Source organism: Amblyomma americanum, chromosome 5 (genome assembly GCF_052857255.1).
Source record: "Amblyomma americanum isolate KBUSLIRL-KWMA chromosome 5, ASM5285725v1, whole genome shotgun sequence".
NCBI classification, from domain to species: domain Eukaryota; kingdom Metazoa; phylum Arthropoda; class Arachnida; order Ixodida; family Ixodidae; genus Amblyomma; species Amblyomma americanum.
This window is the reverse complement of record NC_135501.1, coordinates 27,658,638-27,671,794: the sequence shown is the minus strand read 5'-3', so window position 1 is coordinate 27,671,794 and position 13,157 is coordinate 27,658,638. Positions and strand designations below refer to the sequence as shown.

The 13,157-nt window shown below is 46.2% G+C and overlaps 1 protein-coding gene across 1 annotated transcript; it reads right to left on the bottom strand.

Moving 5' to 3' along the window:
* Nucleotides 1–4,829: 4,829 nt before the first annotated feature.
* Nucleotides 4,830–5,943, bottom strand: LOC144133760 (uncharacterized). Its single transcript, XM_077666878.1, has 3 exons — nucleotides 5,799–5,943; nucleotides 5,347–5,593; nucleotides 4,830–5,016 (listed from the first exon to the last, which is right to left on the bottom strand). Exons 1-3 carry the CDS (start codon nucleotides 5,941–5,943, stop codon nucleotides 4,830–4,832), a joined length of 579 nt encoding a protein of 192 aa, XP_077523004.1.
* Between the last annotated feature and the right edge of the window lie 7,214 nt (nucleotides 5,944–13,157).

Genomic DNA, 13,157 nt, shown 5'->3' with positions numbered 1-13,157 from the left:
ATCGAGCGCAAGCCAACCACGCCGGGCCTTGCTCTGAGGCCTTATTTGCTAAAGGCATTTATTGCTACAGCAACAATAACGCCAGCTAGCAACAGGGTGCGCTAATGAATCAAGGTCGTCCGACTCACCAGCAAGGTTCCGAACGAATGTTCGCCCAAGCTAGAGCAAGGAATGCTCCGAACGCCGGACGGGACGAGCACGGGAGCGGGTCTCCCCGTCGCTTCCTCGCCCCGCGGGCGAAGAGCGGAGCCGCGAGCGACACGTCCACCCGCGCCGACGATCCCAGCCTAAGAGCCCCATGCCCCCTCTCCCGCGCGCAGGCTTCAGCAGTCTCCCGCGCAGCGACGCTGGCGCCCTCTCTTGTCAGTTAATGTAATTGACAAGGGAATGCGGTCATCCTCGAGGTGAGACTGCTGCTGCGCGGTGCCTCGCGGGAAAGCAAACACAGGGACTGCAGGGCAGGTCCCTACAACGGAGGCCCAGGTTTTGCATAGGATCCAGTTTCTTTAGTTATGATGGTCTTGTAGACCCATACAAAATGCATCCGTAGTCCAAAGTGGACCGTACTACGTAGCGGTAGATCTGTAAAAGGCATAACCTATCGGACCGCCTCTTATCTGCACGCCCCTTTTCAGTGAGAAAAGGACGGCAACTGTTTTTTGTGGAGAGAACTTAAATCCATTTTGGTCTGCCCAAGTCGCTAGTTTGTTCAGTGTAAGCTGTATCTGTCTTTCACATGTTGATAAACTGGAAGATGTGCATGAAATTTGAAGGTCGTCAACATATACGGAATGCATGATGGACTTTGAAATTATATGCCATATTGAGTTCAATTTCACAATAAAGAGTGTGGTGCTTAGAACACAGCCCTACGGTACGCCATTTTCTTGGATGATTTTTTTTGAAAGCGTGCAACCTAGACGTAAGAGAGGAAGCCTTTTAGACAGTTTAGCATCCTGCCACGGATACCTAGATCCGCGATGTCACAAAGAATCCCAAACCTCCAGGTGGTATCATAAGCTCTTTCCAAGTCAAAAAATATTGCCACACAATGCTGTTTGTGTATGAATGCTTCACGGACTGTGTTTTCAAGACGGACGAGATGGTCGTTTGTACAGGATGCTTTTTTAAATCCACATTCGTGTATATCAAGAAGTTTTCGCGATTCTAGGATGAACATTAACCTAATATCTAGCATACTTTCAAAACCTTTAGCAAGACAACTCGTAAGTGCTATTAGCCTGTAACTACCAGCCGAAGTTGGCGGTTTTCCTGATTTCCGGAATGGCACAACCACGGCGTTTTTTCACGCCTCTGGCATTTTTCCAGACTGCCATATTTTATTGAAGAATTTAAGAAGAGCTTCTACAGCATCTTAAGAGAGGTGTGCAAGCATTTAATAATGGATTTCATCTGGGCCTGGTGCTGTCTGTTTGCCGGCCGAAAGTACTGTACGGATTTCTTGTAGTGTAATTGATTTATTGTAATGTTCATTTGCGCTGCCACTGGTCGGCAGGTGTTTTTCAGATGTGTTCTTGTAATTTAAAAATGATTGTGTGTAGTGTGAGGAGCTCGAAACTGTGGCGAAGTGTTCCCCTAGTATGTCGGCCTGTTCGCTAATGCTTGTTTGTCTATCCGGAGACGTTAGGAAAGAAATTGTGAAGAGACAAAAGCTGCCATTAAGTTTGCGGACTTGTTCCCAGATATGTTTTGATGTAACTGAACTATTTATTGACGATACGTGGTTTTTCCACGAAGTTTTTCCAGCAATGCAACGGAAATGTCGTGCTTTTGCTCTCGCGTTTTTAAAATTTGAGTTTGTCGTGTAGGGTGGGGGGGTATCTTGGGAAAGTTCCCCAGGCTTTGTTTTGATTCTTTTTTGCCTCTCTGCAATCTTGGTTATAACAAACCTTGTGGTTTCAGCGTACTACTCCTGGTGACTGCGGAAATGCTAGACGTGCAGCCGAAATTATACATGTTATAAAATCTCATTTATTTCGTCAATGCTAAGATCATCTGAAAAAATTTTCTCTAAACAGGCCTTTTCTTGAAATTGTGGTCAGTCCGATTAAGTGCAGTTTCCAACGGCGTGGTTTAGCTGGAATGATTGATGGTGGTGAAGAAAAGTTAATTATCACTTCAAAGTGATCACTACCGTATGTGTTATCAAGAACATTCCACATAAAATCTGTAAAAATGAATGGAGAGCTAAAAGACAAGTCTATTCAACTCATCTTACCTGAGGATGAAGAGCAATATGTGGGTTTGCCTGTATTGGGCAAGCAGACATTGTTGCACAGAATAAAATCTTCTAGATCCCGACCTCTAGTGTCTGTCTGTTCACTCCCTCAAAATGGGGAGTGCGCATTAAAATCTCCGACTACCAGATATGGCTCAGGTAACAGATTAAAAAGTGTTTCTAGGTTATGGAGTGTTGCAGTAAGCTGTGGTTGAAGATACACTGTGCATATGGTAATTGTTTTAAAGCTAATGACAGTGACTGCAACGGCTTCATAATTTATCTGGAACTTGATGTCATGCGTTGCAACACCGCTCTGAACTACGACAGCAACGCCTCCAGAGAGCATATTCTCCTGCTCACGGTCATAGCGAAAGATTTTATACTTTTTAAAAATATTTTTGTGTAAAGGTCCCAAATTGGTCTCCTGAAGGCACAGTGCCAAAGGAGACAGACAATGTAAGAGATCTGTTGCATCCCAACAGTTATTTAAAATTCCACGGCAGTTCCAGTGGATAAGAAATGCCATTATAAACTTTCAAGGGGATGTATTCTGAGAAAACCTCAGGTCCCCCGTTTTTAAGGGCCTGTTATCATGATTTTTCTTTTTTCGATCAAGGGAGCCCCGCCTTCGATGCGGACGAGTCGAGCCCTGAGTTGTATCCATCGCCTCAGTGGAGGCGCTGGAGTTCCGCGGGGAACCCATGGGCAGGGGGGTGGTGGACTTCTCCCGAAAGGGGGAAGCTTTGCGGGCTGCCGACTTGGTGGCCGGCGGGCCCGTTTGCGGGGGTGGCATAGCAGCTTTCGCTGCATCTGTCAGGGGCGCGGATGGCCGTGCCTGAACCTCACTTAGTGTGAGCTGGGCATGTGCTGAAGGCCGCTGTGATGCTTCGCGCCCGCGCACCACGTCGACAAAGTTTGTGTGAGGTGTGATGGAGAAAGTGACATGTGACATTGCATAACGCCTTCTTGCCTGTTTAAAGGTGGTATTGTGTTTTGATTTTATTGTAACTATTTCCTTTTCTTTCTTCAGGCAGGACAAGACCTTGAAGAAGCAGCGTGATCGCCTTCGCAGTTTGCACTGCGCGGCGCGGCATAGGTCCCAAATTGTGATCATTTTTAAAATACAAGAACACAGCTGAAAAACAACGACTGCCGACCAGTGGTAGTGAAAATGAACATTACAAAAAATTAATTACTCTACAAGAAATCCGTACAGCACTTTCGGCCGGCAAACAGACAGCACCCGGCCCAGATGAAATCCATTATGAAATGCTTGCACACCTCTCTGAAGATGCTGTCGAAGCTGTTCTGAAATTCTTCAATAAAACATGGCAGTCTGGAAAAATGCCAGAGGCGTGGAAAAACACCGTGGTTGTGCCATTCCTGAAATCAGGAAAACCGCCCCATTCGGCTGGTAGTTACAGGCTAATAGGACTTACTAGTTGTCTTGCTAAAAGTTTTGAAAGTGTTGGTGGTCATTTGAGGCAAATTTAGCACAGGTGTTACGGCCGCGGCAGCTTTGTGAGCCGTGATCGAACTTCTGGCATTTGAAACAGCTTGTGTGGTTAGGTATATATGGGCGAACGGAGAATTTCGCATAGCCTACCTCGATTGACTCGGGTAGGGTGCAAGAGGCAAACGTCAGGACCATGTGTTTTGTTGAAATTTCTTTGTTTTCTTTGCGGATTGTAATTCTATGGACGTTGGTTACATTTTGCGGAGAAACTCCTTCGAGCATCTCTTTCTCTGTTAGGTGCAGAAAGTCATTGTCTGAGAAGACACCACGTACTGTGTTCAATGATCTGTGTGGTGTGACAGAGACAGGAATATCGCCAAAAGTTTCAATGTTTGCAAGCTTTGATATTTGCTTAATGTAGAGTAGTTCGAGCAGGAGGTCACCACTAGCCAACTTTGTGACTTTGTACTGAGGACCCAAGGAATCTGTAAGAATTCTTGAAATAAGGAACGGGGATATTTGTCTGGCTGGCTATTCTGTTTCTTACTGTGGACGATGTGGTACTTCGGAAAAGTTGTCTTCTTTTTGTTGAAAAACTGGGATGTGACATCGGTCCGCCCCCTTATCAGAAGGCGATCATTAGTAAGCAGGGAGGAAGCCATAAAAAACTTTGTTCTTCGGCAATGGTGCGAGCCACCCACCCTTGAGCCCAACAAGGGGACGGGACAGGAAATTTGAAACAAGCCGTGCCCAAGCCAGCTGTACACCACGGCTATAACCAAATATGACGCAACTCAGGGCGGTTGGCCACACAAGGTTAACCCTCGCCTCCTATGAAAAGTGAAAAAACCGAGAAGGGAGTAGGAGACAGGAAAGTTCTAAGAAAGATTATAGGAAATTTAAAGATGGAAGGGAGGACAGGAAAAGGAGACTGTCGATTTCCCCCGGTCGGGTCAGGCGGGAGGTGCCGTCTACAGGAAGCTGGGGCCAAAGTGGTGTGTTGCCTCCGCCGAGGGGCTTTAAAGGTCCAAACGCTCGGCATCGGCTCAACGACCAGGATCTCCTTTCCCAGGACACGGCAATGCCATACGCACGGCGAAGCGCGGGTGCGTAAATAAGTACACTTACTCCTCATATTCGCAGATCTCGTAGTAATGACCAGATGACCAGATGACCAGATGAACTGATGTCCTTCTTGGTCATCTGATACGCTCGGTCAAGTGATTTCCACTTATTTTCAATCTGTGTGGTAGTCATATTGCACATAAAGTTTTTGTTGATAAGCTTGCTGAGTCTCACCCACAGAAGCTTTGTTGTGCTAAAATAAAATCACAGCATAGTTAAATATAAAAAGCCGCTACATGTGACTGAAATTTTGCGGTACCACTTCAATAGGACCTTTAGTGCTTTATTTAAGTGTGGCGCTTTCTGGTACTTTGGAACGAAAATATTTGCGTAGTGGCTGCCACACATTTCAAACACTCCTGAGATGAGAATTGATGTACTAAGCTTAAACAAATCATACGAAGTATGCATGAAAGCATTCCAATAACATTGTTGGAAGTATAAATTCGAGAAACGAACGTACACTTCATTGTTGCTCATAATATTGGTGGCAACATAAAATGAAACGTGAAAGACAACGTACCGGAATTCTCGGCTCTTTCCCACTAAGTCCTTTATCTCCGTGTACTTGGAGATAAGGAACTTGGTTTTTCGAGTGCTCCATTTCTCTGTTGCTTCATCAGCGGACGCGGATGCCGCTGGAAAGGCTTGTGGCCCCACTCCATCGAATCCGACACTGGCGCAGGCCGGTGTTGGTGGTTGTGTCAAAGGAGGAATATTTTCAGCTTGTGTATCTTGGGCCACGAACCGGAGTGTCAAGCGCTGCCTGTCTGTGAAGACAATACCTAACATTTGGAATGTGCACCCAGCACAGCATGATATCTCAGAAATGCTAAATGGACCTAAATCAATGCTGCAATTTGACAGGGACCTATGCGTTGATCGTGGCCAACCACTACCCGTGGCCACGAGTACGAATAAAGCACAATCTGCCCGCTGACCACGCTATCATCGAAGATATGCAGCACCACTTGCCTGATACCTCGTATATATATCCAATTGCATTTGCGTCCTCCAGTGCTGAGCCGTCGGGTTTGTACACAAGCCTGACTTCTTTTTGGACGCCGTGGACGAGAACATGCATCGTCGTCTGCTCTTGGCTGCGCGGCAAGTACGCCATGCTGCACTTTTCTCTGGAGTAAGTGCAGGCCAGCCGAGAACTCGTGCAGCACTTCGCCAGCACCTTAACAAAACGAGGAGAAAAGTTTAGAGGGCGCCTGCTGCACCAGAAAAACGAGGACGGCGGTGCTGCACCCAGTGAACTAGTGCCGCCTGTGCAGCCAAATTGAAGAGACCATCGGTCTCCAGCACCCCTTAGCGGGCGGTGCAGTGTCTGCGGCACACAGACGAGTGATAACAAACCAGTGGTCGCATAAGGCGGTTGGTATTACCCATGCGGACTTAAGGCTGCTCGAGAGACTCGACGAGACATACACCCTGCCGATTCTGCTCTTGCTACCGCGGCCCGCCCAGGTCATTCCCGCACGACCTGGCTCCAGCGCGCGCCAGCAGTCCATCAGATCCAACTCGTCCACGAGAGCACGCAGTGGCCGTGCGCTAGTTTGCTCGCGATAAAAACGCAACGTTTTGCCGCGGTGGCACGCCTACCGTCTGGATACAACACACGAATAAAATCGCCAAGGAGAATGACACGCGCAGGTCCCCCAGCTTATCATCGAACGCCTCGAAGAACTGATGCTGTTGGCAGTGGCAGCAAGGTGCGTAAATGCCTAGCACACGCATGCCGTTGTTTAAATCCACGGAAATGATACAGCATTCAATGAACCGACCATGACGCAGCACCTTGAGCCCGATGTCGCGAAGGAAATTTAGCGTGCCACCCCCTAAACACCTCTTGCGAAACCTCCAGTACGATTTCCTACCGAACGACGGGTGAAAAGAAGCAATTTGCTCCTGCCTATGGACATATGTCTCTTGCAAGACTAACACGTCGATGCGCTTGCTTCGCGCCTCGTGCACGACCGCCGCTTGCTTAGCTGCCCTTGTGAGGCCTAAGCAGTGAATCTACCTATTACAAGACAGAAGGCCATGCTGGTGTAGCGCGAGGGGAAGAAGCGCGCGGGGGTTCTATTATTCCGCATACTTGAAGAGGATTCCCTCCGCATCCGCGGCAGGCGAACCGAGAGTAGAGTCGGGTGTTGACTCATAACTATTGTCAGAGAGCACCTCACAGTCACATGTCTTCCCCCCACAGTACTGACAGGGCTTGGATTTGGGAGTGTCCTCCTCACTATCAGACTCGCTTTCCCCAGAACTTAAAACGGAGTTGCGGATTCTTAAGGAAGGCGCGCTTTGTCAGGGGCCCCACCTTCTGAAGAATTGCTAATAGCTGCTGCTGAGCGGCTGGTCCTCTCCTTTTTCCTTCGGGTGCTTCGTTTCCTGTTCGGCCGGGCGTACGTGGCGTCCATGTCTTCTTCCTCATGGCTTTCTTGCTGCGGAGCGGATCCGACTTTTTCCACTAATGGTTCCACGGACGTCTGCTCCTCGCTTGCCAACGGGTGGGGGGGGGGGGGGGGTTGCGGCCTGGCTCACGGCGGGCTTGGGCTACTCCCAGACCAGACCCCGTCTTGCGGCCAAGAAAAATTGCAGTCGACGGGAAACAGGCTGCCGCACGTGCCGCCGAACGTGCAACTGACGAAGGCGGGAGTGGGCACAAACATGGCGCAGCGGAGGGGTCGCGCGCATCGAGGCGCCTTAGTTTTCAAGGTGGCTCCCTACATCCTATATTTTCGGAAAGTAGGCTTCGCTTTAGTCAAGGAAGAGTGCGAAGCAAGGCAAGCATTCAGAGCGGGGTGAATGCGCGAGCGAGGAGCTGCCCCGACTGCAAAAAAGTTAGTTATATTGATTTTATTCGCGCAAAAGCAACTGAGGCTACGATGGGCCAAACACACGGTTAGGGCTTTTGTTAAAGGTTCCGCTTTTTATGTCTAAAGTTTGTTTAAAACATTGGCTTCTCTGAGAAACTTAAAAATGCTTGAAAAATCAACCAGTGCTTGATCACCCAAAAGTAACATGGGGTGTAGTGGGATGTATTCATTGCAGAATGTTGTGAAATATTTTTTCCTCAGTTGTTCCAGTTTTGTGCATACAATGAAAATGTGGTTTACCGTGAGTTCATCGCCACACATTTCGCAGAGAGGTTTGTCTTTTTTGTCAGTAAGAAGTTGTAAGTAAGGTGTGTGTGTCCAATGCGTAGTCGACACAACATAACTTCTGTAAAACGTTCCTGGTGTTTAGATGATCTCCATTCTCCCAAAACGGGTTTTATAGAATGTAGTTTGTTGTTTTTCTGTTCTTCCCATGCAACCTGCAACGTATTCTTGAGTTTACTGAGCAGTAAATTAGAAAAATCCCTCTGTGGTATGTTAACTTGTTTTATAAGACCAATTCGAGCTTGCGCTGCGCAAGCATCTGCTGTCTCATTGCCTAAAATTCCAACATGGCTAGGGACCCAGCAGAATATAATGTTATGTATTTGCTTTCTGATTTTAACTATGTTATGTATGATTTTTTCTATTATGGGTTCAGCAGCATATGTAGAGTGCAGCGCTTTGAGCACACTCAGTGAATCGGTGTAAATGATGCTATTTTTTATGTTTTGTTTTACTATTTGTTCTACGGCTACAAACGTGGCATAACACTCCGCAGTAAATACCGATGCATACTGTGGTAATCGTATCATTTTTTCATTTTTTCTTTGAATTACTGCACTTCCGACATGACTTTCCGTTTTTGAGCCATCAGTGTAAAAGTCAGTGTAGGTGTCATATTTTTCTTGTAAGGCAAAGAAATCTTGCAGTATGTGCTCGTGTGCATTTCCTCTTTGTTTACGTGTGTCATTGTGAAGTCAACCACCGTAGGAAGGCTGTACCATGGTGGCAGATAATCATGTCTTTGTGCAATATTCGGTAGGGCGCACACACTGCTAACTCTTCACGTTTATCCACAAAGCGCATTACTAGTGGCCTGATAAAATGTGGTTTATTATTGAATAATCTTCTAGATGGGCACTTGGTAACAATGGGATGTCAGAGATGTTTAGGAAGAGAATCGGTTTTTAGGATGTACGTGCATGTAAGTGTGACTCTTCTATCCTCTAGTGTGGGCTCATTAGCTTCAAGATAAAGACTATTTACCGGGGATGTTCTATATGCTCCAGTTGATAAGCGCAGACCAAGATTATGAACAGGGTCCAGTTGTTTCAAGTAGGATGCTCTTGCTGAACCATATACTATGCACCCGTAGTCCAGCTTGGTGCGCACGAAAGAGCGGTATATTTGTAATAGGCATGCTCTATTGTTCCCCTGCCGTTTTCGCGAGAGTATCTTTAACACACTGAGGGCTTCGAATGCTTTCTTTTTAAGGTTGTTAATGTGCGGTAGAAATGTAAGTTTCTTGTCAAAAGTGACGCCTAAAAATTGATATTCCTGTTTGACTGGCAGTGTGGTTTGATTCAAGCACAGATTGGGATCGACCTGTAGGCCTCGTCGTAATGAGAACAGAACAGCTACTGCTTTTTGAGGAGAGAATTTGAATCTATTTTTCTCTGCCCAAGCAGCCAGTTTATTTATTGGGATTTGTATTTGTCTCTCGCAGGACAGTATGCTGGAAGAAGTGTATGCTATCTGTAGGTCATCTACATAAACTGAATACATTACGGACTTGGGTATTACTTTGGACAAAGAATTCATTTTTACTATGAAGAGTGTCGTACTTAAAATGCACCTTTGGGGTACGCCATTCTCTTGGGTGAATGTCATTGACAGAGTTGCTCCTAGACGGACTCTGAATGTGCGGTTGGTCAGGAAGTCGTTCAAGCAGTTCAGCATCCTGCCTCGGATCCCTAGCTCCGCTACGTCATGAAGGATGCCGAACCTCCACGTGGTATCATAGGCCTTCTCCAAATCGAAGAAGACCCCAATACAGTCCTGTTTGTGGATGAACGCCTCTCAGATGTTGTTTTCTAGGCGGACAAGACGATCAGTGGTCGAGCATGCTTACTTAAATCCACATTGATGTACGTCTAAGAGTCGACGAGATTCAATTGTGAAAGTCAGTCTAATGCTTATTATGCTTTCGAAAGATTTAGCAATGCAGCTGGTGAGTGCTATTGGTCTGTAATTGTTAGGACTTGTTGTTAGTTTTTCGGGTTTCAGAAAAGGTACTATTATTGCTTCCTTCCACACCTCAGGTATATACCCAGTTGTCTATATTTTGTTGAACAATTTCAACAATGCCTGCACTGCAGCCTCAGAGAGGTGGGCGAACATAGTGTAATGCACATTGTATGGACCTGGTGCTGTCTTTTTACCCGAAGATAACACCCTATTCAATTCTTGGTGTGTGATGTGTTGGTTGTAGTCCTCGTGCATACCTGCTGCAAATAGAAGTTTTTGTTTTTCTGCTATTGCTTTGTGCTTCTGGAACGTGTTTGTGTAATTGGAAGAAACTGGAAACTTCAGCAAAATGCTCAAACAGTGTGTTGGCTTGTTCTTCTATTGATGTTTGCGTCCCGGGTGTAGTCAGTAGAGGAAGTGTGAAAGGGGTATGGTCACTACTGAATCGACGAACTTTTTCCTACATCTTTGTTGAGGTTATTGAGCTGTTTATTCAGGACAAATATTTCTGCCCAGAGGATTTCTCAGCAATTCTTCGAATGAATCGCGCTCTGGCCTTGGCCCTCTTAAAGGCAATCAAGTTCTCCGCTTTTGGATACCGACGCTGAGAGCCCGAAGCTTAAATTTTTGTTGTTTTTTTGCTAATGTGCATTCTTGTGTCCACCATACTTTATGTTTTTTTTTGTCTACGAGTCCTGTTTGTTGTATGGCTAGCGTAGCGGTTGATATTATGCACGTAGTAAACCTTTCGTTAATTTCGTCTACGGTGAGGTCTTCACAAAATTCTTTTTCTAGTGTGGCATTAGCTGTAAAAAGTGACCAGTCGGCGAGGTGAAGTTTCGAGCGCCGTGGTCTTGTGGGGATGACTGGAGTAGACGATGAGAGGCTGATGATAATAGGTAGGTGATCACTTCCCAGAGGGTCATTTAAAACATCCAATTTAAAATCGTTAAAAAGCGATGGTGATGCGAAAGCTAAATCGAGGAAGCTGATTTTTGCCGAGCTTGGGCAACAATAAGTGGCTTTTACTGTATTTAAAAGACAGATGTTATTTGAGAGAATAAAATCTTCGATTGTTTGCCCCTTAGAGCCGCAGCGCTCGCTTCCCCAAAAATGGGAGTGAGCGTAAAAATCCCCAACTACCAGATATGGCTTTGCATTGGATTGGAAAACATTTAATTCGTCAGAAAAGGCAGAATGCAGACGATCCGTGCTAGGTGGCTATCCGTCCACGGCTGACAGCGACCTGGGTAGCCCATTCAATGACCCGGGTTTGAACTCCCAAGTGTGAGCTGACCAACACGGCCTCCCACTGCTCGAGAGCAGGAACCTGTATTAGAGATTTCGGGGGCGGCTCCTCTTTACAATTCCACAATAGGTGATCATTAGTGGCTAAATCACCACAGAATCTACATGCAGGGTCGTATTCACCGGGGTAGAATTTTGATAACAGGTAAGGCGTCATGAAGGATCGGGTCTGGAGTCGCCTCCAAGTGGTCTCCTGCTCCTTAATAAAGGCTTTGTCTGGAGGAGGGAATATCCTAGTTTCAAGTTTAAAATGATTAGTAATATCGTGAAAAGATGATAGGCCGTACTTCGAAAAACTCTCAGCAACGACAGCGTCCCCTGCTCGGCTGACGAATCCTCTAACTGTTATGTGTGACGCTTCGTTACCAGGGTTCCCCGAGTGAGCCGGGACCCATATCAATTCAATAGTTCTGTCTAAGTCTTTGGTTTGACCCTATATGCTCATTGCTGCCTGAGAAATTCTGCCCCTCGCATAATTGCGTATGGCAAATTTAGAGTCGCTGGGTATGGTAGTAGCTTCTGTGTTAATGATAGCAAGGGCGATTGTCGCCTCTTCTGCCGTTTCCGAGGATTGCGTTATGGTAGTGCCGGAGACTATCAGTCTACCTTGCGTATCCACCGCCGTTAGTGCGAACGCTTGTTTCTGGGGATATTCTGCGGCATCTACATATACTGCATGTTCATCTTGGTTGTATATGTTGTGTATAGCTTTTGCCCTAGCTCTTCTTCTCCCCTCGTGGTGAGCAGGATGCATATTCTTAGCTAGTGGCTTAACTCTTATTACCTTAGCGATGCGTTTAGGTATCTGTGTTTTGGTATCTTGGGGTGGCAACTGTATGCCTAGTCCTAAACGATCAAGTATGGTTCTTCCTGCTTTGGTGCGGGAAATCTGACCTCTCTACATTGTTAAGTGTGCCTCTGTAAGCTCGTCTAAGGTGTTGTGTACTCCCAAGCCCAGAAACCTTTCGGTGGAGGTACAGTTCGATAGCCCTAATGCTACCTTGTATGCTATTCTAATCGTAGACTCTACTTTGGCTTTTTCACTACTGTCTAATTTTAAGTATGGGAGTGCGTAGACAAGCCTGCATATTACAAATGCTTGTACTATTTTGCAAAGTTCTGTCTCCTTCAATCCCTTCCTTTTGCTTGCAATTCGTCTAATTAGTCTTACCGTCATATTGACGGTTGTCTGGAGTTTTTCTAGTGTTTCCTTGCTCTTCTGGTTCCAGTGAAGGAAGAGTCCTAGGATTCTTATAGTCTGAACTTCCTTTACAGGGAGCCCTTCCACTCAGATTTTCAGTGGAGACGGAGGTTTGTAATTTCTTGCTCGAGGGCCCCTTGGTTTGTATCTGATTAGAAAGAATTCGGACTTGGAGGGCGAGCAGGTTAGCCCTGCTTTACCCGCCAGGTCTTGTATTATGTCTACAGCTTGTTGCAGGGTATCCTCTATCTGACCATCGCTGCCAGTTGTGGTCCATAAAGTGATATCATCTGCGTAGAATGTTAGTTGCAGCCCCGGGATGGCTGCTAATTTAGAAGGAATTTTAATTAGTGAGAGATTAAAAATAAAGGGTGACAGGACTGATTCCTCTGGCATTCTTTTACCTCCAAGTGAGATAGAGACTGATTTAATCTCTCGCACTGCTATCTCTGCCGTTCTGTTACTGAGAAATGACTTGATGTGCTGGAAAGTTCTTTCCCCTGGGTTGATGTCCGAGAGATTCCTTTACATAGCATCGTGCGTGACATTATCAAACGCCTTGTTCAAATCCAAGCCTAAAATGGCTTTAGTTCCTCTGCTGCGTTCCATGTCTATTATGTCTGCCTTGAGTTCAAGCATGACATATTGGGTAGAAAGATTAGCTCTGAAGCCTAGCATGGAGGTAGG